Genomic DNA, 24,961 nt, shown 5'->3' with positions numbered 1-24,961 from the left:
CTAACTGTTCAGTTATAGTATATTATTGTCCAGTCATATCGTTTCCGACTCGATACAAAACAAACAAAAAAATCAACGAATGAACAAACGAAAAGAAACAAATGAGACAAAATACGAAAATGGTTTTCGTCAGTTAAATGGTAATCAAGAGAAATCTCTTATAACAGTTTTTCACACTCCAGGTCACAAATAGGTCGATTCCCCTGCAAGATAAATAAGTGCTCAATTGATCTTTCATTTCTCAACACAAAAAAAGGGTAAATTAATCAAGTTTAAGAGATTTCATGTAATAAGAACTGCAATAATATGGAAAAAGAATGCTAACAAGAAATGCAGTGACGACAAGAGTACCATTGAACTAATTAATAACGAAGTGCGGGAAAAATTTCCAACTTCTGACGCCAATTCTCGCATGGTGTCTCTTATATAAAGGGAGATCCAGGTCACATGTTTATTTTAACAATGAAAAACGATTAAACAAGAACTGGGAGGATTTGCTGCGAAACAAAGTGAAAAAAATATATATATAATGAGGGACCAACGAATATGTGAAGGGGAGCATGATGATAAGGCTCCAACCCCTTTAACCGATCCAATTAGATAAAGAAACAAAAAACTAATTCAAAAATTTAGAACCATAGAAACAAAGGTGATACGAAAGGGAACAATAAACGCGACCTATAACCCAAGACAGCGATCGCTTACGTCCTGTTGCAAAATCGCAACACACCGAGTACAAATGATACGTTAAAATGCAAAATTTCTTTTTGCGCATATTTCGAAAGTGCTGTCTTTCTAAGCAAGCGACACCGGGTAGGAAGTTATCGCTCAGGCCAGCACTAACTGATCGTTTCCGACTGGATTCGCAAAGGGGCAGGGAAAAAAAAATCCCGTAGGGGGCAGGAGAGTAATACAAATGTGCCAACCAAGAGATTAAGACGGCGAAAAAGAGGAACCAAATCAGCATGCTGCTATCAGGTGGAAGTCCAACCTTTCAGCGTAGGATCAACAGACGGTGGACTCAGACGCACTATTCCTTCAGAACCCTCAGAGGTGCAAGCCGAAAAGGAGAGTAACCGATAGCGACCAACAGCATCCGAAGAGGTGCAAGTATCATCTACCCAAGAACATGTATACAGAAATGCTTCAGGTAAGAAAAGAGAAAAAAGTGTAGAAATATTTGAAAGGAAATGAGCAATGAAAAAATGGAAGAGGAAAAAACTTAAAAGAGATAATGGGAGTTGCTTGTTGAATCACCACGGATCCAAACAATCAATCCAGAGATTACGAACCTTGCTCAGCTTCTTCCTGCTCCTGGTTCACTGGCGACTGGAATTGGTTTCGCTCCGATCCTTCTATATCTGAGCTATCATTTTCTGAACTCCATGTCTGGCTTGAATCCGAATGGCGAGGTAATTGGTCATGTTTTTCTACTTCTTCATGTTTACTAATCTAAACGCAAAAGAAATCTAAATAATACATAAATACTTAACAGCCCTAGGATTTTGACATTGGCATTCACTAGCTTATCAGAGAAAGGGAAGGTAGAGTCAACTTTGCAAAACATTACAATACCCTACCTTCACGTGTCCCTCGGTTGATTTATCGGGTCTCCAACAAATTGGCCCGAGAAGGCCGAGGTTTTGAGGTGAACTTAATTTTACCGATCGGTTGGTACCGGTTGTTGCGATAGTTTTTGGTCGGCTTGATCCGTTAGAGGCAACCGAGGAAAAGCGCGGGATAGCAGGACTGCAGTTCATGGTGGTCATGCTACTGCGGTTAGCTCGAGCGGCAGAATCCATATTGGGTAGACTTCCAACGGTGCTCAAAGGCACCTGACCAGGACGAGTGAAGTACAACGTAGTCTGGTATTTTTGAAAACGCAAACGAAGATTAGCAAAAAATTTTAAAAATTCTTTCTACCAGAGCAAATCGATTTGATTGGCTTGCCTTAAAATCCGACGCAAAAATTTTATTGTTGCTATCTTTGCAAGCTTTATCTAGCTCTCGTTTAACTAATGTTACACTGAGCCATTGTTTTGGCTCCGAGGTAGTCGCAGAAGAGTTTTCCGAATACACTGAATTCAAAGATGATGCCCTGCAAAAGAAAAAATAAACAGAAAACAAGCAAAGAAAACTTATTAATAATGGTTTTTTAAGGTATTAAAATTTAGATCTATTGTTATTGAGAAATATATAGGTAAATACATATCCTATAAAATATGTTCGCACCTGGATGAACTAGACAATAAGACCATGTTCGGGCTGAGATGGTTGGTCTGGCAGCTTCCAGAATGTTCAGGTCGTTCAATTAGTGAGCCTATAAATCGATTTTTTAAAGCTAAGCCTTCGGCTTTAGTCATTGACACGGTACTATCCAAGCCGTTGGATGGAAAGTCATTTTTCTCGATTGAGAGTTCGACGAGGTGATGGGGACGGTGACGGTGGGAGAGCTTGGTCTTTGACAAAATAGGTGTTGAACCAAAAATGAAACATTTTTTCCTTCATCATTATCACGTTGGGTTTGTTTTTGAGGATCACCCGCACATCGCCCTTTAGGCTCAGTGGCGTTTTTAAGGTAATACGTAGCACGCGTCCGACTTTGGTCAGCTCTATTGGCGGTGTAAATTCTTGCTGGCTTTCCGCTTCATGTACGGTCAAAACGGGAACTATGGAGAAATCGAAGAAAGAAAAGACATTGTGTTGCTAGAATCAATATTAAATTCTATCGTTTTTTAGTAATAGTATGCTAGAGCAGTCTTCCGTCATTCTTATCATTAACTATAGTAAAATAAGAGGTTAGATAAGCGCTTACCACATCCGCCACTCATATTGGGAATGGGCTGCAGGCGAATCTCACGCAACTCGAGAGGGCACAACGAATAACCCGACCCTCCCGCTTTGAGTAACTGATCGTAATACTCCACATAGCGTCTCTGGCTAGGTATGGTGACACCCTAAAAGTAAAATTCAGGGAGAGAAACACCACTAGATTATCATAGATTCTTACGAGATTATTTACAGGATCTTACTTTGGTGTCGTGCGTTCTGGTCTGCCCATAGTGTTTAAGGGCTTCATCTGCATTTTCCGCCCAACGTCGATGTAGTATGTAACAGCATATCATCAAACCAGTTCTTCCCTGAAAACAAAAATAATTATTTTTATCAAAAACCAAAAATAAAGAAAAACAAAAATAAAACATGACATGGCTTGAAAGAATGAAAATAAGAACCTAGATTGCAAGTTCTATGTTAGATAAAAACTTCTTCAAGTTTCATCATAGAAGACTAATGAAATAGGTTTTTTTTGTTTTTGTGGTACCTTTCCAGCTTTGCAGTGGATAGCTGCAACATTTGATGGATCCTGGCCAAGCCACTCATCCATATCCTTACAGAATGGCTCAATCGAACCCAGTTTGGGTGGATTGTGATCATCAAATGGGAAGGAAGAAACTCTGTTTTTAAACCTACTACAGTCATAGGAACGCTCTGAACACCTAAAAAAAATATTATGATAAAAACATTGAGTTTCTCCTTAATCATATCCTTCAGATAGCTTACAAATTGTATATCTTGTAGTGATCTTTATGTTTAGTTTCCAGAAACCTGTACACATCATCAATGTGGTTTCGATAGACTCCTTCTAGCTTAGCAGCTGGGTATCCCATGGCAATGACATTTTCAAATATATCTAGAAAAATGCATAGCGGTTATGGGGCCAAACAAAGTGGGAGAATGCAAAGTACTCACAAGTCAAATCTAGATTAAATCCATCTTCCTTGTAGCGCTTCTTCTTGCGACTAACCAATCCTTTGATAGTGCTTGCCATTCTTTAATTAAGTTTTATGAAATAAAAATCACCATCACTTTTGATCAATTTGTTTACAATATCACACCCATTAGGCTGGAAAAGGCAAACAAACAAGCAATTGCACACACCGACGCACTTTCTTCTCTCGAACAGCACTCGTTCTATTCCTACTCGATTCTCACTTGACAACAACTAACGACAAGTAAAAGTCTCTGGAAGCAATTCACTGCCAACTAAGGTGACACATTTGACAGTTGGTTTCTCTCTCGTTTTTCCCAAGAGATTATTATCATTTTCAATCAAATAAAAGTTTTAAAAGAGCAGAGAGGGATAAGCCGTCGATACAGTAAGACAAGGAGGCAGGGGAGAGACGCACACACACCGAGCCGCTTTCGCTTTGTTAGAACTCTAAGATACACGAGATCAGGCCCGTACACCCACTAAAGATAGCAGGTCGACGCGTTCTAGTACATAAAGCATCCGTAAGACGCCACCAATTTCAAGAAAACGCATACCACTAAACCTTCGTCTTTAATAGGCCAGTACATTTTGCCTTCGGCAGTTGACTTGCATTTTAAAGTTACTCTGATTTTAGATGTAAAAAAACCAATCATGTTTCAACCTGATATTCTCAAACAAAAGAATACTTTTGCTTTCATGAAGAAACGTTAACAGGGTATACCTGTAAACAGATTATATCGTCAAAAGTTAAATGCTCTAGAAATTTTTAATTGGTAGCCTAATAGCACTATAGCAGACAACGTTGAGCAGATAATCACCATTCTATCAGTTATGACAAGAACAGGTTATTTAAGCGTATCACAAACAATAGATAGGAGAGTAAAATTGCGTAGGTAAGTGATGTGAAAATTAAGTGTAGATTTTAAAAAAGGAACAACTGCAAAGGAGAAGTAAAGACAATTTTTGCCTTCTCACCAGTCCACGTCGAGTTCAAAGCATGCAGATCCAGAATACCAAGAAGGTGCCGTTGAAAGGTTTGTATGTGATACATGTATACCGTGTGAATGTCTGACATGATAGGATTTTCATCACAAATCCCTCCTACTTTACTCTACGTGTCCTATTCATGTCGGGATTATAACGCTTGAAAGCCCAATGCAGTGTTGATTGAATAGTTCGCCATGTAACGCGCTTTTTTCTTAATGTGATCTTTTTCATTCAATGCTTCTAAAGATGATGAACAAATTGATTTCTTTGTTGTTCCATATCGTTTCTTTTTCCAACGAATGTTGCTGAAGGTGCGAAATACGCTAGAACTGGGGTTGCATAAGAATGAGAAGCGCCTGTGGCATCGCTGAGTAGCAGACACCGGTTCAATATGGCTTTATCGTCCAGTAACAGAATGCAACGGCCACTAACGCTTTCTTAAGACGGTGAATGAGTGAAGAGCCAATTGAGATTCTGGACAACGCTAAACAATTCCAACCCATTTGCTCGCTTTGCGTGCTTATGAAGATTCACTCACACTTGGTTAAATCTTGCCTTTCTTTACCCACCAGCGTTTCCCCTTCTTTAAAGATACAGCATCCAAATGGATATTTTACGTTCGCCATATCTGACAGGCAGCAATAACCTTTACTTACTTAGAAAAAGTACTTTCGTTTTTTACTAATTGTTTTTATGTTTTAGGTTGCTATAGAAGCGATGGATAGCACCGATAAACCCCCTTTTCAGCCTTGGATGATCCATCCATCACAGACAGTTTGCATGCCAGGAATGGGAATTCGGTGAACAACCGCTATTTTCCCTTAAACTACACCGTGGCATGTCTCCGATCGTGTAGCACTCTACAAGTCATTTTTGTATGATCAACGACACTCAGGACGCTGCATCCGGTGAAAATCCGAAATCGACTTTCAAGCAACAGGATTAACTTTTCACAGCATGTCTGTAGTGTCGGAATGAACTAGCCGAAACAAGATTTGATTGGGAGAAAAACGTTCAAGAAAATAAAACGGACACGGAGGGGTTCTTCGCAGACGTTGGCCAGCCCTTGCAATCGACAGTTGGGTGCAATAAGCCTCCCTTTATCTTATTCCTAGGCTTAATATTGCACTATCAAGTCTCCTTGCCATTCGCCCCGATCCGAAATGAATCGTCTTTTCTTGTGCTTCATCGTCTGTTTCGCGTTCTTCATCTCGACTGGCAAGTTTCGACGTTTTTTTTTATTATTTCCCCATGAATACCTACCAAATAGAGTAATGATTAAATTTGTTTGATTTTGTTCAACAGGTGATGCTATTAAATGCTACGTCTGCAATTCCGCGATAGATAAAACAGGATGCTCCCCCACGCAGTCACTTAATCCTAATTTCTTGAAAGATTGCAGTGAATTGCCTGGAGGAGCTAAAAACACTATTTGCAGAAAAATCGACCAAGATGCTCCGAATCATACAGGAGGTAGATCGTTTTTCATTTCATAATGTAGAAGCGAAGCTGACGATTGTCCCGACTGATAAAACTATTTGCAAATTTGCAGTCGATTCAAACATTAGGGTAATTCGTGAATGCGGCCAAGATGATCCTGTGACCAACACTTGCTACCAGAAGGCCGGCTTGGGTGGTCGCCAATATGTCTGCTCTTGTGATCACGACGGATGCAACTCTGGAGCTGATCTTCAAATGGTTTTCGCCACCATGGTGTCGTTTGCCACGGTAGCCTTACTAAGTCCAAAATTCTTGCTCTAATAGATTTAAAGGAAATATTCAGAACGTTGATAACATAGTGCTGACACACATGAGACACACACTGTAACACCATCTCAACTGATCTTCAGGACGCAATGCATTACTGTATGTCTTGTTAAAACATAAAACGAAACATTAAAACAAAAGAAAAGAAACACAGCGTTCAGTTGTGACAGAGAAAAGCGCAGCCTGTGTTGTATTTTTCTTTCGCGCAGTTATTCAACAGAAAACATGATTTATACAGGGGTTTGTTCGTTTAAATTTACGTTAAAAGGGATCTTAAATAAATATTCATAGTTTCTTCATATTCCTTTGTATATGAATAGCGAGGCTGGGATTTCCAGATTTTCAGTGTGACAGGACGTAATACAAAACAACTTCGTTTTAGTAATTTCATCTATCGAACTAATCAATTTTTAAGCCAATATTTTCGTTCGTAGACGAACAACCATACTTTTTGGGAGAGGATAGCAAAAATCATCAATAGTTATTGAGCGTGTTTCGGCACGACCGGAGCAATACACGAACCCACATTACGTACGAAAACCAGATTCGTTACTCAAATGTCCTAAATAACAGTTTTTTTAAATTGAAAGAAAAGAAAATAAAAAAATGAAACAAAAAAACAAAACAAGAACAGTCACTTAGCAATAATCACTCAATAATCAAATTAATTCGTTTTTTCTTCTGAAGGACGCTTGTGGCATTTCTTTTCTTCAGGAGCTTTTTTTTTTTCACCATCACCGATTTGGTCTGAATGCGGGTCGACGCCGATGTTGAGGGTTGAGGGTAGTCTACCTCAGTTGAATTATTATCTGATGCAGCTACTACAGCGGCGGCAACCGCTGCAACGGCTACGGGCGATCCCTTAAACTTCCGTTTTTCCTTAGAACTTTCACTGACACTCTGAGTCCTGGACTTGCGACGTTTTCGCTTAAGCAGCTGCTTGGGTGGAGAAGAGGGCGAAGTAGCATGAAATGTAGCATTCAGTTCGACCTCAATCATCCCATCCTTCTTCACGAGCGGCTGGACCTGAAAGAAAAAAGCGCCCTTTCAAGTTCCAACCAGTTAACAAGAAAGAGCCTGGGGCTCACAAAGAAAAAAAAAAACAAAAGGCAAAATGCTTACTTTGGCTTTTCTCAACGATTTCTTCCTGGGGATGCGGCGAGCGCTTGGTGGGCTTTTAACTTTAGGGAAGAGCTGGTAACTCGGTGAGGAAGGCGCGAAGTCCACGGTGGATGGTCCCTGCTGTTTGGGGCTCTGATTAGGTGACTCCTTCATTCGGGGACTACCAGGCCAAGGTTTTCGAACTCGAACGCGATCTGATTCAAATGTAGAAGCATGAAGCAATGAAAAACTTAAGTGGGTGGTACCTACCAGACACTGCCCATTTTTTGCAATCATCTGCCAGGAAATGAGGAATAACTCACTTGTTTTTTCTCCTGATTTCGGTAGTCTTTTCCCTGGCGAAAGTCTTTTTGCCGGCAATGAGAGGGACATTACGGTAGTGGCCAAATCACCAGTCGTAGCTGTCGACGTAGCAGGGTAGGCCATAGAATCTCGGTGAGAAACCTGAAGAGTGCAGATTGCACGAGTTTGCAGGCAGTTTGTTAATATTAGTTGAATCAAATGTGTTTTGGCGACCAAACGCCAAGGTGAAAAAACTTTGAAAGAGCAATCCGATGGGGCCCAGACGGAGGGAATGTATTGTGTTATCGTTCAAAATCAAAATAAAAAGGACGAATAGAGTACAAACATACAAAGCGACGGACGAATGTCGAACGAAAGATAGGACTGTCAAAATAAAAGTGAGTTGGGCTGTTATGCAAAGCTTGCTGCGGTCTTTTTTTTTTTTATCTTCTAAAGTTCGACTTTGGGACTAGAAAGAGTTAATCGGTAATCTACTGAGAGTGAAAGCTTCGTTCCAAATCAAGAGATTCTTGGAAGGCAGAGGAGAGAAAATTTAAAACACGAATTTTGCAAAGGAGACTCTATGGACAACATGGGCCGCTATCTTATCAAACTTTTTAACTAGTGTACAGTAATATTCTAGAATCTCACCACGAAGGTGGCGGAGTTTTGAGTTTGGTAGTTGCAAATTTTAAATTGGACAAGCGAAGACTTCTTTTCGCGCTATCAAGTGATAAGAGACGATAGAAAAGGATCAAACAGTCGTAACCTGTTGGAGAAAGTTGGATGTTGTCGAACTAGATGGTAGATGAGAGCAGGTGCTCTCTTCATCTGCATCTGCTTCCACGAAAGGGAAACGACGTTGACCAAGGCAATGAAGCCGGATCCACTGACGGGCACCATCGACATCCCCGTAAGTTGACTGTGGAAGACGGCTCATGGGATTGGCTCCAATAAGATCAAGCAGAGATACTGCAATCGCTTCTCCAACCTGTCAGGCGGAAGAAAGCAGTAATTGATTACTCTCGAAAACTGGAAAGCGCTACATATGGACTGCTTATACCTCTTTAAATGACTGTTCTGAGTAAGGAACTGGTGGGGCGAAAGCATCTGTTAAACTAGGTCCGGCACTGACCGTTCTTCTGCGTGATAGAGTAGATCCATCTAGCCGTTCCTCATCTGTTTGAGAAACGTGTTTATTACAAGAATGTAAATTAGGTAAATTACTCTTTCTAATACCTTTGGCATCACCAGTAGTGGCGTGAAATAGCGGAAACTTATCCGTTGGCAGAGGACTAAGAATATTACGCATACGTCCAGTATTATAGTTGCACTCGAGAGTGTAGCTCCGCGGGATTCCAGTTAACTTCGACACGGCGACTCGTCCAGAGCCCTCTTTGCTTAATCCGTCCCGTTTGTCTCTAACGTGATAAACGACAGAAAATAAACGGATAAAACCTAAGAATTAAAAGCGATTTTTCAACAAACCGTTGGCGCATATTTTTTTCAGAAAAATTGCAAGCCCAGAAATCAAAGTGTTGGCTGTTGAGCGAGATCAGTTTTGGCAGGAGTAGGCACTCTACTTGTTGGTTTGCATCTTTAAAATGGTTACCATATATGAAGATACCTGTAACAAAAATGGACATTGCTCATGAAACTAATTCAAAAAGTTTATACATTTGTTGGATTGCAGACCTCGTTTTGATGCATGGCCGTGTAAGTCAATGTATGCGAAGAGTCTGCTCTTGGTCGACGGAGCGGCTGCAGGGCAAGATGTTGCTGGAGCAACATCAAAATATTGCGCACTGACATCTCCCTCTTCCGCGCCCTCGAGTGTACTGCCACTGAGGATGGTAGACGATGATAAGGATAGGGTAGTTTCATCCGAGGTATTAGGAAACTGAAGTCCAGCGAAGTTCGTCCGACCGCCATCGTCTTTAAAGCTAAGCGGCCATAGCGTAACCGAATCGTCCTTACAATTCGAATCATCCGTTTGGACTAACAACGTTTCTTTTACCTACATTTTTACCACAAGATTAGTCCTGCAATAAAAAGGATGAACACGAAAATCAGGGTTACCTTTTTCTCAAGTGTTGACATGGAGTTTGTTTCCATAACCAACTCCTCTTTAGCCAAATCAAGCAAAAGCTGCTTGGTGGCGGCTATGGTTGGATGAAGAATTGCGTCCGTCTCAAGATATACTCTGTTGAGATTAACTCCACGACTGTCAGTTCTGTAGTGACCGCGGTATACTCCGTCAGGATTGAGCATAGGAACCAACAGAAAAATGAAATTCTCGCGCAGTTTTTGTGCACGGATGTCGTCCTCTTTGAGAATGAAATCAAGGAAACCGTTCAAAACGAAGCTGGATGGCGTCTCTCCTGGATGAACTCTCGCACTGACAAAAACAACAGGCTTATCTCGGCGATTTTCATCACCATTCCGCGTAACGGTCACCAAGTCGACTCGCCGTTGATCCAAGGAATTGCACAAAAGTTCACGTCCAAAGTAAATATTTCCTTCTTTTGCCGAAAAGCGGGTGTCTAACGTGTCCAGATCAAAAAGCAGGTCAGAATAAGAGTAGGGATAGCAAAAGGCAAAATAGACGGTTGAATTTTCTTGACTTGGCATGGTAAACTTGAAGCTAAGTACAAAACTTTGGTCTTCCATCTACAAAACACAATTCAGGAAAAGTTAATCAGAATTTTTCAGACACTATTGAATATCTTACACTGCAAATTGGTTTGTCTTTAATACGCTCCCATTGTTCTTGATGAGGGTGCACCTTAAAAAGTGGTTTCATTCCTTGACTATACAACTTTGCTTGTCTGTTCAGATTCATGATGTTAAATTTTACCACAGTATCACATGGACCTATACAGCAATGTAAGCATCATCACTCAGATTAACACAGAAGAATTGAAAGGAAATTTTGGATGCATTTACAACATACCTTTAACCCCAAAGTAGAACCATGTCCTGTTACCATTTTCGTAAGGTGTATTGGCACAATCAGGCAGTGTCCAAAGGTGAAATTCATTGTCATTCTTTTCATTAATCACAACCTTTGCCAAATTCCCCGAGTCAAAGTCAGAGTGAAAATGGAAACTCCCAATGGTTTCATTCATTCCTATCATGAAATGAAAAAAATTATGTTACTATTTTGGTAAGACTTGAAAACACCAAAAGAATTAACTGGTTATCTCAATCTAATGCCACAGTGGAAAAATTTTTGATACTTGTATAACTATCTAATTAAGATTCAGTATTACTAGAAATGAAGCTAACAAAAATCACAGATTGGCCAGATATTTTTGTTGGGGTGAACTTCAAAGCTTGAGAAACCTTATTAGCAATGTAGGATTTGAGCTGTGGAACATGAGGTGATATACATATGTTTCATGTCGTATTCAAACAGACAACGTTATGTTTCTACTTCACCTTCCACGAGATAACTTAACTCAGGACAAAACGTGGATTATAAATACAATATAAAAGAGAATTAAATTAAGGGAACAGGGACGTGTACGAGTTCATCGCCTTTGTTAACCTCGGGTACTACGATAATGCTGCTGAACTATCAAATTTAATTCAAAGGTGATTTTTTTACCAATTCGTAGATGAATCGGATAATGGGGAGGAATGTTATAAGCCTTAGGCACGAACTGGAAGTGATAATAATTTGGTGAAATTTGTTCAAGTTTAACGCTAGTCTCCTCTGCCAAAATGAAAACAACAATGGCGTCTTGTCGTCTGCTTTCTTCGTAGATGACTTTTAGATGATTTGATTAAGCCACGAATTCATTATCGCGATAGTTCTCAATTTGGCAAAATTAAGTATCACACGATTTTCAAAAAGCGACTGTGCATTTTGACATTAAAGTCGCTGGAATCCCGATTACGTTGTAAAGATTTTGACAATCTCCAGTGTGACTAATTCATAACCCCTGTGTTTCTGTCATGTGCCATTTTCGAAATTGTGACTTGTAATTCTGGGACGATAGTGATTTAGAAATAGCGAAATGATTTATCTTATTACCAAGATATTTATTTGGTAGGTCATGATAGAAATTTCTGCCAACATAGTGATACATAGAAATCTAAACATAAAAGACGATCCACATTTGCCGTTTGATAAACTTTTGTTTTTATTTTTCAGATCCAATAACTGTTAGGAAGTTGCTGAACTTGTTCAGTGTCTCTGATATTCAACTGGTACAATGGCCTTGCTCCATAGGGCACTTGTTGCCTGGTTTGTAGCATTGGTGTTCCTGGTTCTCCTGGTTCTTCAACTTGATCATAGAACCCAATGGAGCTGGTTTTTGGTTTTGGTACCTGTCTGGTTTTGGGACTGTCTAATAATTGTTCTTTTAGCTCTACATATTTTCTCTCAGTATTTTTCGCAAGATTTGCGATCAAGACCATGGTATTTTTGCAGAAGGCTTGTTACACTCATGTCTCCTATACTGCTCAAGATCACATTTCAATGTCTCTTATGTAACAGACTGGATAGTCCCTCTTCTGGTATTGCTCTCTATTATCTCTTTATTCCTCTTTGGTTGTTACTCTTAGCTGCTATTGTTAAATTAACTAGGATATTAGTTCCCGTTTGTCGCGAATGAAAGAAATTCACTGTTTATTCTGAGCCAATCTATTGCAATTATAATTTGTTTTTGATAGATTTGATGATAATGGCAAATTTTCACACAGTTGACCATGGTAAAACCATTGGGGTTGGGTTTTGTAGGTAAGACATGACTACAGCAGAAATTGAAAGCCTGAAATAGTGTTAGAAAGTTAAACATTGTCAAATTTGTCAACATAAATTGGTAAGTTACATGAAGCTGCTGAGGATTTGCTTTAGTATCATCGTTGATTTTTGAACTGGCAAAACTGATGCATGAGCAATATAAGGCAGCCCAAGCACACCATTTCAACTGTTATGGTATGGTAAAAACTGGTAAGTAATGTCTTGTTTTTAACAAAATGCTGGAATGGTCTTTTGATCAACTTACCCTCATCATAAGCCCGCACATGCTAAAAACCATGCCCAAAACATTCATATAATCGGGAGTCAAGTCTTCTCCGTTCTGATTCTGATTAAACGCCGATGCCTTATACCTTTGGATAGAGCCGAAACAAAAACTGAGTATTAATTAAGCTAGGGCACATCAGTGGTTTTACTTACCGATGGATCCTATCAGATCTTCGTGAATCGGAAGAGTTATTTGAGTTTCCAGACATCCTTATAGGTTTTTTCTTCTTTTGGTATGAAAGGTGATGGAAGTAATTCAATTAACTGGTGTTTAGATGGTTGCAGCTTGCAGACGACAATCGATTCTCTAACGTCAGAATGTTATCTCCTAGTTGCCAGCTTGAGCCATCTAGCGTTAAGAATAACTAGCTATAAAACAAGGTCAAGGAGAAATGCGCTTATTTTTTTGTTTTCTCTTAATTTTCTCCTTGGTTTGCATTCCTTCCTGAATAATTTCCGCGCCCTTTATTTGAATAAATGTGGTGGCCATTTGATGCCTTGAGTAGACCTTGATGACGCAGCTTCTACAGTTCAGCAAGTTACTTGTTGTACGCGACGGTTTCGTATTCTCAATGGTTACAATTCCCTTCTCCCATTCTCTTGCTTCTCCCTCCCTTTCATGGCCTCCCCCACTGCCCGTCGTTTTTTTGGTACTCTTTCTTCTTTCACTCTTGTCAACTGGTCAACAGCTGAACTAACTCTCCACTGACTTATTTGTGCTGTTAGCCACATATACATAGAGTGACGCGTCCTCCGATTTCTACAAATATTGACTGGAAACTTTGTGCCCCGTCTGCTACATCGACCGTATGTACACACCTAACAACAAGCTTGCCGGCCAAGATCTTGACCCCATGACGATTGCTTTCGTCCCCCCCCCCCCCACCCCTCCCAGAGCATCTTAAAAGTGTCATTCACATCGTTACAACTCTTGCATATTTGTCTAGGACGACCCCGGCACTGAGAAACTTGAAACACAAAATTCACTAATTATTCTGCACGCGTTCTCGCCCAACCGACAAACTGTCGGAGCTCAAAGCTCAGCGGACTGGACGATGTTGACTGGCCGGTCGTTGTCGCGTGAACGTATCGTTTCACTTTGCTGTGCGTAACCTTCCTTTGAAAAACGAAAAAACTGGCCATGGAAAAAAGCAGCACGTTCCCACTTTCCTGCGCTTGTAAATTTAACGAAAAAAAAAAAAAAAAGTGACGTCAATTCGGGAGGAAGTATGCAAAATACATCAAACCGATTCGGGCAAAAAAAAAAAAAAAAAAAAGTGAAAGATGCTTCGCCAGCGAGACACGGCTGTTGGCCAAAGGTTTTAAAATGATTACATTTCTTTATTTTTTCTTTATTTTATTTTTGTCTATCATTTATTCGTCCCACTCTTGTTTTCAGTAGCGTATTTTTTACGACACAATATTTGATTAGAAGAGTTGTATTGAGATGATTGCGAGTTGTTGGCGACAAGCAATCATTTTTGCTTCAACTTTTACGTGCATTATTTCTTATTAGTTTGTTTTATTGGATTTTTGTTTTTATTTTGTTTCGCCTCTTTGCTGTTTCATATTTGACAGCCTCGCCCGCACCGCTCACCGCCGCTAACCCGCCAGCCGCGTTCAATGGCACCAGCCCCATCGTCATTTCAGTCTGCGGCCGTCAGCCGCTACGATCGGACGCTTCGGTTGGGGGTTGCTATAGTGCGTGTTGTTTTTTTTTGGCGTTAGCAAAAAATTTGTGTTTCTTCTTGTCTTATTTACAAGCAGGCACGGAGCGCTATCGCAACCGATCGTGGGGGAAATCTCACACCAAACACCGTACACCGATCCACAACATTAAACAACAACCAAAAACAAAAACAAAAGATCGAAATTGTTATTTGAATTTTGTGCTGTTTTCCCGTTTGTTGTTTGCTTGCTGCAACAGACAAGACAAAAGACCAACCAAACACACTACACTACAGTTCAGCAATCGAGAAATTATTTGGCCGTGCGTGCGCGTGTGTGTGTGTGTGTTGGTATGACTGATATTATTAGAAAGAGTTCATACATCTTTTTTTGGGAAAACATTCGTCGCATCCTTATACGATCGTTCATACATCCATAACGATACACGAAAGGTGAAGGTGTCTGGCGTGTTCTTAGACAAGTGAAAAATCTTTTGTTTTTTGTTTTATTTTTCGAAACTGTTTTGTTTTTGGTTTAACACGAAAAAACCACAAACTTTCCAAACATTTCTGGGCACACAGTGAAAAGCATTTCATTTTCTAAAAATCCATCACCAGAACACCACACAAATCAAAAGTGTTGCTCGTTGACGGGGGGACAGCGTCGGTGTGTATGTGAATGTGTCTACCATCACAATCAATCAACCTGTGGGGCAACTAGTGCATCGGCTTTTCATTTTAAAAATAAATAATTAATAAATAATTCGTTTTCAAAAATTGGCGCCAACATTCGGTCCATTTTTGTTTCGAAGCTCGTGGTGAAAACGCGTGTTGAAGGACTGTCCCGACTGTCTGCTACACTCATCCAATTAGTAGGTGACGCTCACCCAAGGGGAGAAAAAGAGGCAGCCGGAATTAGGCTACTCCGTGTCATCCGTTCTAATTGTCACTGCCATATTTGGATATTATCCTACAGCAGACTCGGGTAATAACAATCACACTTTCATTCCCTCTCTTTTCTCTCCTTTTGTGCAAAACAAAATGGCGTTGAATTGCTTGCTGGTCAATTGACTTGATTCATGAAAGGCATATTGTTTTCGGTCTTATCCTTGTCGGCGTTAGATATATATGCGTGTGTGTGTGTACCACTACTTGTTAACTAAACTGTAAATCTTTTCTCCATTCATTCGAAATTCAGCATTTTATTATGAATTTTTTTTTTCTTTCTTTCTTGCGAGTGGACCTAAACAAGTTTTAATGAGAGTTGCTATTTTCTGTTGTTGACTTGTTTGTTGACTCTGAATGACTCGGAGTTTCGTTCTTTCGAAAAAGAATTGTCGTTCTCATTATTGCCTGCGAACAAGTTAGTTTAAATGACAAAATAAAAGAGGAAAAATTCGGGGAACTCGAAGGGAAATGAAAACGATTAGTCTGAAATGAAGGACGCACACCCACGACAGTCGAAGGAAAGGAGAGAAACAAGTGGGGAAAAAAAGGAAAGAAAAACGGTTCCAATGCGGAAACGTGACGGGCGAGAAATGAAAAATAATAAAAAAATACCAACAAGAAAACAAAAGCAAAAAAAAAAAAAAAAAGGGGGGGTGGAGGAAGACAAGAAGAAAATGGGATTTAAAGATGGCTTCTTTCTGTGTCTGGGAACCGAGCCAAAAAAAGACCGAAACGTACCGAACGCAGCAGGGCGCTCAGCAATAACAAAAAGGAAGGAAAGGAAAGAAAAATATGAACGCGTCCTTCAAGTGCATATACAATTTATACAAGAGAAAAAGAAAAAAAAAGGTGTAATTTTTTTTTTTTTTTTTAATTCAAATATTTTTGTTTTGTTTCAGTTATTCGTAAAACACAAAAAAAAAAAAATGAGGAAGCTTTTATTTGCTTTGTCCTTGGCGGCAAACCTAACCGTCACGAAATCTATAGCGATGCATTGAAATAAAAAAAAAAACCTTTCAACAGGTAGAATAATAAAAAAAAAGAAAAAAGAAAGAGATGTGTCTAATAGCGCTAGGTTGGACGTGATTTGTCCCTTTTTTTTTTTTTTTCTTTTCTTTTGCACCATCTAGTACGTCTGTTTATTCAATTACGGTGCATAACGATTTGTTATAACAACACCCCACCCCGGTGATTACAAGATACCGCCATAGATCTACGGCTACCGCTATGAAAGCTACACAATGCAACACTATAGACACAACGGCGGTCTTTTCGCATAAATCATACGAAATCAAAAAAAAAGGAAAGAAAAGAAAAGAAATACAACCGCCATAATAAATGGGGGGGGAAGGGGAGCAAAAAAAAATAAAAATTCATTTTCCGCGAAAAGGGGCGCTATATAGTTGTCTGACTCGTGCGTTCGGAACTCACGCCGGCGGAAAGAGAAATGAAAAAAAATTTGTGCATATCGGTCGTAGCAAAAACAAAAAACAAAAAACAAAACAAATTTTTTTCTTTGATATTTATAAAAAGAAGCGAGCGAGCGTGAGTGTGTGCGTGTGTGTGTGTGTGTGCACGGCATGTCTGGTCATCGTCTGGAAAAACCGGCACGGGCGGCCGCCGGCCGCGAAGTTCGCGTGCTGTGCAAAATCATTAAAAAGAAGCAACAAAAAAAAAAGAAAAAAACCACCAAAAAAAGAAAAGGATTTTCACGCTGACGGGGCTTCGCGTACAAACACGGAGCCTCACCCTTGCAACCCTCTCTCTCTTTCTCTATAATCACACCGACACAACTAACGAATTCAAAGCTATATACACACCTAGCTACATGCGCACTGTTGTGTATCGGCTGCCGGTACGCTGATGATACGCTACTTTTCAATTGATTTACACCATTTTTGATTACACGGTATACGTTCAGTATTGTGTGCTGTATAATATTTGTCTCTTCCCAATTTTCCTTCTCTCTCTCTCTTTCTCTCTCTCTCTTTCGCTTCTATTCGGACTAGTTTCAAGTTTGGCTGGGTTTTTCTTTTCTTTTTTCAGTGTTCTCTATGTGTGTGTGTGTGTGTGTGTGTGTGTGTGTTATATAAGAAATGGGTGGTTTCGCGGGTGGACGGCAGGACTGCCGGGAGATTTGGCTGCTGAATCCATTTTGCACGGTTTGTGCGGGCACGCGCAGCAGCCGCCACAACATTTGAAAATGAGGTCAAGTCTCTCTCTCTCTCTCTGAGTTAGCCGACGCTATAGCTCTTTTATTTTCTTGTTTTTTTTTTCTCTCTCCTTCTCTCTTCTCTCATACTCCCTTTTTTGTTATATAATTTCAAGGCGAAAAATGCCGCTCGCGAATAGAATCACTCCCGCGTGAGGTTTCTGCGCTGTCTGAGGACGATGAGCGACGAGTCGTTGTGCTCGGCCATTCGGCCATACGTGCACATTTCGTTGATTTGATAGAGGATGATTGCCTGTGTCTATCACTTCTTCCTTTTCCTGTGTGTTCATCGATCTCGCTCGGTCGTGTTCGCAACCAATCAATTCCAACAAGACAATGTGTAAAAACGTTTAGAAAGCAAAGCCTTTTTGAAATGGTTGGCTCTCGACCATTGAACCGTGTCATAAGCCATAACGGCTGGCCATTAAAATGGGCGAATAATTTCAACAAAACAGCACACACACACACACACACACACACAAAAAGGGAAGATGGAGTTGGCCCAGCTGATGAAAGGCAATAGAGAAAACAGCTGCGCTAATTACATTCGCCCACGACACCACATCCAATCCATCCATCGTTACATACAAGGCGGAAGACGGACCGATGTAATAGTGCCGCTGCATTAGTTAGTCATTGTTGCATAGCATCATCACTCCACGGCGTATATATGTACAGTATCTTAGGCCGATCTGCCGCACAACTTGCGACTTGTGTATAGGCTCTACCCCGCCCGTTTCGTGATGGCCGTCCACGCCCCTTTTATCTTTGTTTATTAAGCCGACTGCGATCGCCATCGCGCTCACAGTTCAAAAGCTAATCAACCATCTTTTTTTGTTTTTGTTTTGTTTGTTTATTTTTATTTCTACCGTGATTTTGTTCTTTTTTTCCTTTTAAAGATGACGTCATTATTATATAAGAGCATATCTGATCAATTATAGGAGAAAATTGGTGTGGTATTTTGTTTCGTCTGTTTGCTGGCCTTCTTTGGTCAGCGATGTATTACAAATGACTGATCCATCAACGTCCTCGACATCGGACTCATTAACTCTTCCTTTCGACTATGCGCACACGTTGAATGCGAGAGAAACATTTCCTCGATCCTCCTTTCTTTTACTTTCCTCCCTCCTATTAGAAAAGGAAAAGGAATTTTTTAATGCCGGCTCGAAGGATTTGAATTGAGACTTGAGGGAATAACGCTCATCGTAACATCCTTTATTTGTGTGTGTGTCTCTCTTCAAAAGATTTAAGAAAAAAAAACACATTCTTGTCTCTCTCGCTTTTTCCCTATACTAACCAGGGAAAGCCCCAATCCAAAAGACGGGTGGGGGGGAACACCAATGTCACTCAACATTCTTTCCTTTTTTTTTTCCTTTTTTAATAATTTCAATCATCTAATATATAGCCGCCCATATGATTGCAAGACTTGGTCCGTATTTTTTGTTATCCACCGCGGTTAATCTCAATAGTCCGCTCGTATGCGATAAGCGTCTTCACAAGTCAGCATATCGTAATTTGACTTTTTTTTGTTGTTGTTGTTCGAAGAATGCCCTTCCATCATTGCTATGTGCCGCGTAAAAGGAGGACGAGAATGCTAAGAAGCTGAACAGGATTCACAATCGTGAAGGATCTCAAACTTGTTTCTTTCTTTCTTGACACGCGGCCGCTAAAAATGCGGTAGTAAGTGAGGTGTACATAAACGGTGGCTTGGACGACTTATACGGCCATGGATGTATGCTGGATGTCGCCTTTCGTCGCACATGGATATCACGTCCTTTGCGTATACCGCCTTTATGTTTATGATGATTCACATTTTTTGATTTATTACATTATTTTTATTTTTATTTTATTTTTTTGTGTGTGTGTGACCTTTTGAGGTGGGGTAGAATAGAGGGCGTCGTCGTTTGGAAGTTTGGCCATTTAAAAAAGGCATTTTTTCAAACGACCGTATAGATCGTCTTTTGAATAAAATTAATGCAGCGCTGTTAATCAAATGGGCTTTTAGCGACAGCCAGGCAGAAAAAAAGAAAGGGCTACGAGTGTTGTAGTATACATGTAGACTATAAGACGAGCAGAATATATCGGCAATGTACGTTGGTATATTTCAACCAAACGCAACGAGGGATTTCAATGTGAAGCTGCGTGCGCGCAACTCAGACAGCCCAAAATGAATTGGGTCGAACCGCTTGCGCAATGTCTCAAAGTCTCTCTGCTTGCAACTTTGAAAAAAAAAAAAAAAAAACGTTCAAAGATGCATAGATAGAGAGAAAGGGAGAGCCTGGGAGTTTTCGCGTCTAACGGGGTCTGGCTGCCAAACACACCCGCCTCTCTCTATGTTATACGCACGTTGTATTTCTGTAATGCTGCCCCCTTTCTTTTGCGTTCCGCACCACCTCAAACGCAGCGGCAACCAGCGAAAAAAAAAAGCCTAGACTTTATCGTCCACTGCAAGACGAATCGAAAATGACTTGATGATGGCAACCTTGACACTTGCGCCGAGATCCGTTTTCGCGTCTAGTCATTTCGCCCGTTTCAAATGGGGTGAGGCTCTCGTGCTCCAACAGATGACGATTGACATCAACAAGTTAGCCGGACGGCAGCTCTTGCGACTGTCTGCTCAATTTTTGATTGCCCAGTTAATTGCCAATGTTTTTTAAATGGATCTGCGGCTCTATCAATTAACAGGATGGCCATTTTTGACGGATAGATGACAGATGGTGTATCCATCAGGACGTGGCGGCATCGAGGCACTTGTGCTACGTTGCCTGTTTTCTTTACCTCATGTTCATTTTTTCGGCGGCTATTGCAAAATTTTCACACACACACACACACACACAAAGAATTAAAAGAAGGGGAAACAAAAAAAATAAATGGGCGACGACCAGGCTAGCGGGTTATAGCGACGTTAGAGCTGCCGTGGCTCCAGTCCGGCGTCTTCCGGGAGGAGTTGTCGTTACATATATATTATCCCTAACTGGCGCTCTGGCTTCCAAAACTGTAAGCCCGTTCCTTTTTTTTTTAATTTTTTTAAAGAGAGAAATCAAATTAAAACAAAAAACAAATCATAAAAAAAGCCCGTGCACTGTGCGCACCCATATCGTTGGCCGTCGTGATATATCCGATTCTCTTATTTCATGGCCTCTGAAAAGAAAAAGTTTATTGGGACCATGGAATCGAATGAACTCTGCCATTATTCGATTAGCATACATTTGAAACAAAGAGCAAAAAAAAAAATTTAAATTAAATAAAGGATTTAATGAAATAAAAAAAAGGGGTTTCCCACTTTGAATAAAGGGCGAGTTGGGCTTCTATTATAGCTGAAAAAATGCAATTTTTTTTTTTTGTATAAATATGTGTTGACCCAACTCTCATTTGTTTTTGTTTTATTTGGGCAGGAAGAAAGCGATCGGGTAGCCTAGCAACGGCGGACTAGAGATGCACTCTTCGACGACATCAACTTGACGGTGAAGAAAAAAAGAAAAAAAAAAAACATTCGAAATTCAAATACCTGAAAAACAATTCGCCAACAGCCGGGAATTTCAAAAAAGAAGAAAAAAAAAAAAGGACTGGTTGCAAATTTGATCGATTGAAACGGCGTGTTGAATTGCATGTCAAACGCGAGTGGAAAATGGCCAACAACAGTAGCATCAACGAAGACGATAAAAGACAGAAGAGCAGGAAAAGATGGCGTGGATGTCTGGTCATTTCCATCGCCGCCGGATCGTGCCTCCTCGCCCTTCTCGGACCCCTGTGGTCCATGGTAACTGACAAGTCCATCAGCAGTGACACGACGACAGGCGCTGATAGCGACACAGTTCAAAATCAAATGTGGAGAAGAACGAAAACAGAAGCGATTGCAGCAGAGGACCCATTGACCCCAGGTGATAATTACATTTATTTATTTATTTATTTCCCCACTCCCCCCCCCCCCAAAAAAAAAATTGCAACATCAACCCAAGAGGGTATATAATTCACGCAAGGAATTTGTACATGGGCTGCTGGGCTCAATCTTTCAACTGATCCTACTTGTTTACCGCTTGGGTACATGTCCTCACAGGTTATCGAATATCTTTTTTTCAATTTTTATTTTAAACCAATTGTTGTACGATGCGTTCTTACATTGTCTTATTCTACGTCCGTCGTATTATAGGCGTAACGTGTATATGTACATAGAGTTGTTGTTTACGGGATACGCTTATTGTGCGGGGCTCGCGTTTCTTGCGATGGCGTCACTCCTCCGAGAAAAGATTTGTTTCTTTTTTTTTGACCAACAAAAGTGAAATCAGTGAGGGTAAAAAAAAAAAAAAAAAAAAAAACAGCTCGCAAAGTAAGTTCGTTGACCCCCTCCCTTTTTGTCCGAATTTAATGATGGCCATAGATTTTGATAATACAACGTCGCTCAACGATCCATTTCCTCCTTCCGTTTTGGGGCCAATGAATAATAGTGATAATAATATAATCAAAAGAGATGATGCCACTTGAGCGATGATGACCCTTTGGTTTTGCGGCAATTGGTCGTGAACGACTTGGACCGCCATTTTTCACGACTTGTTCCAGTCAAACGAATTATTGTTAGATCAAGAGTTATGTAATTGGATTGGGAGTTCAATGGCCTCTCCGACACCGGATGGAATTGTACAGATATTTGACTGCCCAGAGGGACGTGAAAAATGAGCGGGAATTATAAAATAAAAATAAAAAATATTTTAATCAAACAATTCTTCCCCTCCCCCTCCTCTTCGTATAAAGAAGGATTTATCCATGTGTGACAAAGGGCATTACACAGAGATTCGCTCGTGTGTCTACGAGTTACGCGCGCTGGCCGTAGCTCACTTATATTTATACATGTACACGCACGTCGAGGACGTTGCTGAGCTGAAACAGTAGCGGGACGAAAGAAGCAAGACAGAAAAAAAAAAAAAATCACGCGGGATTCTCTCGTCTCAAACGCCATTTTTATTTATAAATACAGCAGAGCAGCACACAAACATCAGGGATATACATCACAAGGGTGGGCCACATTTTTCGCCAGTGTGCCGATTTCATTTTTTTTTTTTTTGATTTTTATTTACATTTATATTTTTATTTTAGCTTAGAACCAACTCCTTCACGTATATACGTGTTTCATTCTTTTCATAAGAGTTAATCATTAATCAAATTTCGGGGGGGGGGGTATATTAGCTGAAGATGAATCACCAAATCAACTACGGTCCGATTTTTGTTTGTTTAATTTCATGTTTGTGTGTGTGTGTGTGTGTGTGTTCGACGACGTCGTCTTTGTGATTTATTGAAAGCGAATTATGGAATGATGTGATGATGTACAACGCAGGAGGAGGAGCAGCGCTGTACGTTTGGCCGCAACGGTTGGCCGACGACGTCGTCCAAGGATCCAACCAGCGCCATTACCGTCGCCGGAGGGATCTCGTCTGGCATCCGCATCCTTCCTACCAGCTCACCCTTCAGGTATGTCCTTTTTCTTCCAGCTCTCTTTTTCCTCCTCCAATCTCCAATTGATGACGTGTTTCATAGCTAAATGTTAATAAAAATGCAATCATCAAACGATTTGTTGTGCCGTTCGTTTATAGGACGGGACGTCGTGGGCACGGCTGGATCTGGAGCCGGCCGGCGACGACGAATTGTTCGTCAGTGGACGAGCCGATGTGATCCAGCTGATGGACGAAGCCAACAACATTTCGTCGTCAATGAAACCAGCCGATTGGCGGCCACTGCGAGGCTGTTTCTATCGCGGCCAAGTCCAGCAGCCACGTTCACCAACGGCTGGCCGGGACTCCAAGGTCGTCCTCAGCCTCTGTCACGGACTGGTAAACTTAGAATAAACCTCTCCCCCCTCCCCCCTATCCCCACCCTAACTTCCACTAACAATGCGAGTGTCAGAAAGTTGAGACAGAAGCGTTCGGGGCCACTTAACAACGTCAAACAAACTTGTAAAAGAATATAGCTTAGCTAAAATTAAGATTTTCGCTGATGACGGGCGAGAGTCACGAGGAGAGGCAAAAAAAAAACAAATGAAACACGCACTGGTATTTATAGTCGAAGCCGCCGCGGCCGAAGCAAAAAAAAAAAATCGTGAATTGCAACATGAATTTCTTTTGTCTAGTTGTTCGTTTTTGTCTTGGCGTCGAGGAGCGTCCCCCCCCCCCAGTGCTGCTTTTGTATATCTACGGTCGCACGTTCCTCCTCCCCTTATAACTGTAATAATGGTTAATAGCTTAGGGTCTAAGAATAACGAGGCAGCGTGCCGATAGGCTAGACGTTTTGGGTGCGGTTTATCGGCGTGACGTCACGGGGCCACCGGGCCAGGTGCCCATTCTCTTCTCATTTTTTGTTTTTTTTTGTTATTTATTTAAAGTTTGTTGTTTATACTACCACTCGATGTGTGGTGTGCATATATAATTATCGACGGATGCAAGAAGTGAGGGATATAAAAGAGTTTTTTTTTTAAACAACATGAAAGAAACTGCCGCTCGAGCTGAGAGCACCTGGACGATTCATCAAGCGGGACACGCGCCTTGCCCGTTAGATAATCTTTTTTTTTTTTTTTTCAGGGGGTAAGAAAAAAACAAAATCGAAGAGCTTTTGTACATCCCACCTTCTTTTTTTTTCAGTCCCCTCTCACTTTGTTGTTCTATTATTTAGAGATTTCAGATGCACTTTACCACACATCTTTTGTTGATAACGAAAACACAAGAGGCCCCCCTTTTTTTTTTTTTGTTTCTCTTCGTTTGTGTTTTCCTCGTGTAACAGCAAACAAGAAATAAAAAAAAAAAAAAGGGAATTCTTTTATATTAACAACCTTCCAATCCTTTAATTGAGAAATTTACGTCGTCATTAAGTGCGTCGGAAAACACGGGAAACAACAGCAAATAAAATGCGAAAAGGAGGGGAAACAAAATAAAAGGGAAGGGGGGGGGGAAGAATAGCTATATATATAGCAATCAAATTATAAGGTACTAGAAGCAAGTCGATAATAAAGAAAAAGGGTGACGTCATTGGCGAAAAAGAAATTCCCGACTCACGTCCGCGCGTCTACCGAACACATCAGTTTTGGAACTCACGCGATTGTTCACGTTCGAATCCATTCACCAAACGCCATAACGGGTCGACATCACTGAAATGCCAATGAGCAAGAACATCGTGTACGTCAAGAA

General features: G+C 40.7%; 5 protein-coding genes across 13 annotated transcripts in view; 2 read left to right on the top strand and 3 right to left on the bottom strand.

The window, feature by feature from the left end:
• Position 1: 1 nt before the first annotated feature.
• LOC116929116 (phosphatidylinositol 3,4,5-trisphosphate 3-phosphatase and dual-specificity protein phosphatase PTEN) lies at positions 2-4,255 on the bottom strand. Its single transcript, XM_032936269.2, is given in 11 exon segments — positions 2-1,117; positions 1,293-1,452; positions 1,581-1,865; positions 1,951-2,098; positions 2,233-2,393; positions 2,395-2,669; positions 2,816-2,957; positions 3,033-3,140; positions 3,323-3,497; positions 3,562-3,691; positions 3,751-4,255. Coding segments are annotated over 11 exon segments (1,806 nt in total). The 5' UTR covers positions 3,830-4,255; the 3' UTR covers positions 2-974.
• Positions 4,256-4,611: 356 nt separating this feature from the next.
• Positions 4,612-6,702, top strand: LOC116929118. The gene is made up of 3 exons (XM_032936273.2): positions 4,612-5,977; positions 6,065-6,232; positions 6,312-6,702. The coding sequence occupies exons 1-3, from the start codon at positions 5,923-5,925 to the stop codon at positions 6,518-6,520; spliced, it is 432 nt and encodes a 143-aa protein (XP_032792164.1). The 5' UTR covers positions 4,612-5,922; the 3' UTR covers positions 6,521-6,702.
• LOC116929115 (cytosolic carboxypeptidase-like protein 5) lies at positions 6,683-11,697 on the bottom strand. Of its 5 annotated transcripts, none has more exons than XM_032936268.2 (12): positions 11,541-11,697; positions 10,884-11,060; positions 10,662-10,804; positions 10,010-10,600; positions 9,626-9,947; positions 9,419-9,557; positions 9,170-9,351; positions 8,994-9,109; positions 8,700-8,921; positions 7,951-8,092; positions 7,649-7,842; positions 6,683-7,552 (listed from the first exon to the last, which is right to left on the bottom strand). In XM_032936268.2, the coding sequence occupies exons 2-12, from the start codon at positions 11,056-11,058 to the stop codon at positions 7,175-7,177; spliced, it is 2,604 nt and encodes an 867-aa protein (XP_032792159.2). In that variant the 5' UTR covers positions 11,059-11,060; positions 11,541-11,697; the 3' UTR covers positions 6,683-7,174. The 5 variants fall into 5 exon arrangements, with proteins under 5 accessions (XP_032792159.2, XP_045034337.1, XP_045034336.1 ...); XM_045178402.1 differs by lacking the exon at positions 11,541-11,697 and adding an exon at positions 11,372-11,508; XM_045178401.1 differs by lacking the exon at positions 11,541-11,697 and adding an exon at positions 11,276-11,420.
• An 852-nt stretch (positions 11,698-12,549) lies between these two features.
• LOC116929119 (protein Asterix) lies at positions 12,550-13,288 on the bottom strand. Its single transcript, XM_032936274.2, is given in 5 exon segments — positions 12,550-12,708; positions 12,769-12,791; positions 12,793-12,867; positions 12,946-13,051; positions 13,119-13,288. Coding segments are annotated over 5 exon segments (336 nt in total). The 5' UTR covers positions 13,175-13,288; the 3' UTR covers positions 12,550-12,632.
• A 1,318-nt stretch (positions 13,289-14,606) lies between these two features.
• LOC116929039 (A disintegrin and metalloproteinase with thrombospondin motifs 9) overlaps positions 14,607-24,961 on the top strand; it is a 32,303-nt gene continuing 21,948 nt past the window's right edge. For 4 of the 5 annotated variants that reach the window (XM_045178395.1, XM_045178396.1, XM_045178393.1 and 1 more), the window contains exons 1-4: positions 14,607-15,617; positions 21,188-21,673; positions 23,122-23,255; positions 23,378-23,614. In XM_045178395.1, coding sequence (XP_045034330.1) covers positions 21,421-21,673; positions 23,122-23,255; positions 23,378-23,614 — 624 coding nt within the window. In that variant the 5' untranslated portion in view covers positions 14,607-15,617; positions 21,188-21,420. The remainder of the gene's footprint in view (positions 15,618-21,187; positions 21,674-23,121; positions 23,256-23,377; positions 23,615-24,961) is intronic. The other variant, XM_045178394.1, reaches the window with a different exon arrangement.

This window comes from Daphnia magna, linkage group LG8, assembly GCF_020631705.1.
Source record: "Daphnia magna isolate NIES linkage group LG8, ASM2063170v1.1, whole genome shotgun sequence".
NCBI classification, from domain to species: Eukaryota; Metazoa; Arthropoda; class Branchiopoda; order Diplostraca; family Daphniidae; genus Daphnia; species Daphnia magna.
Note: the sequence above shows the minus strand (reverse complement) of the source record. Positions and strands in the feature narration are given on the sequence as shown.

Excerpts from the sequence above, each read along its gene's own strand:
- LOC116929118 (XM_032936273.2), top strand. The coding sequence starts at position 5,923 with ATGAATCGTCTTTTCTTGTGCTTCATCGTCTGTTTCGCGTTCTTCATC. Across the intron at positions 5,978-6,064 it reads CGCGTTCTTCATCTCGACTG|GTGATGCTATTAAATGCTAC; the intron begins GCAAGTTTCGAC and ends TTTGTTCAACAG. Across the intron at positions 6,233-6,311 it reads TGCTCCGAATCATACAGGAG|TCGATTCAAACATTAGGGTA; the intron begins GTAGATCGTTTT and ends GCAAATTTGCAG.
- LOC116929115 (XM_032936268.2), bottom strand. The coding sequence starts at position 11,058 with ATGAATGAAACCATTGGGAGTTTCCATTTTCACTCTGACTTTGACTCG. Across the intron at positions 9,948-10,009 it reads TGTCAACACTTGAGAAAAAG|GTAAAAGAAACGTTGTTAGT; the intron begins GTAACCCTGATT and ends GTAAAAATGTAG. Across the intron at positions 8,922-8,993 it reads CAGAACAGTCATTTAAAGAG|GTTGGAGAAGCGATTGCAGT; the intron begins GTATAAGCAGTC and ends TCCGCCTGACAG.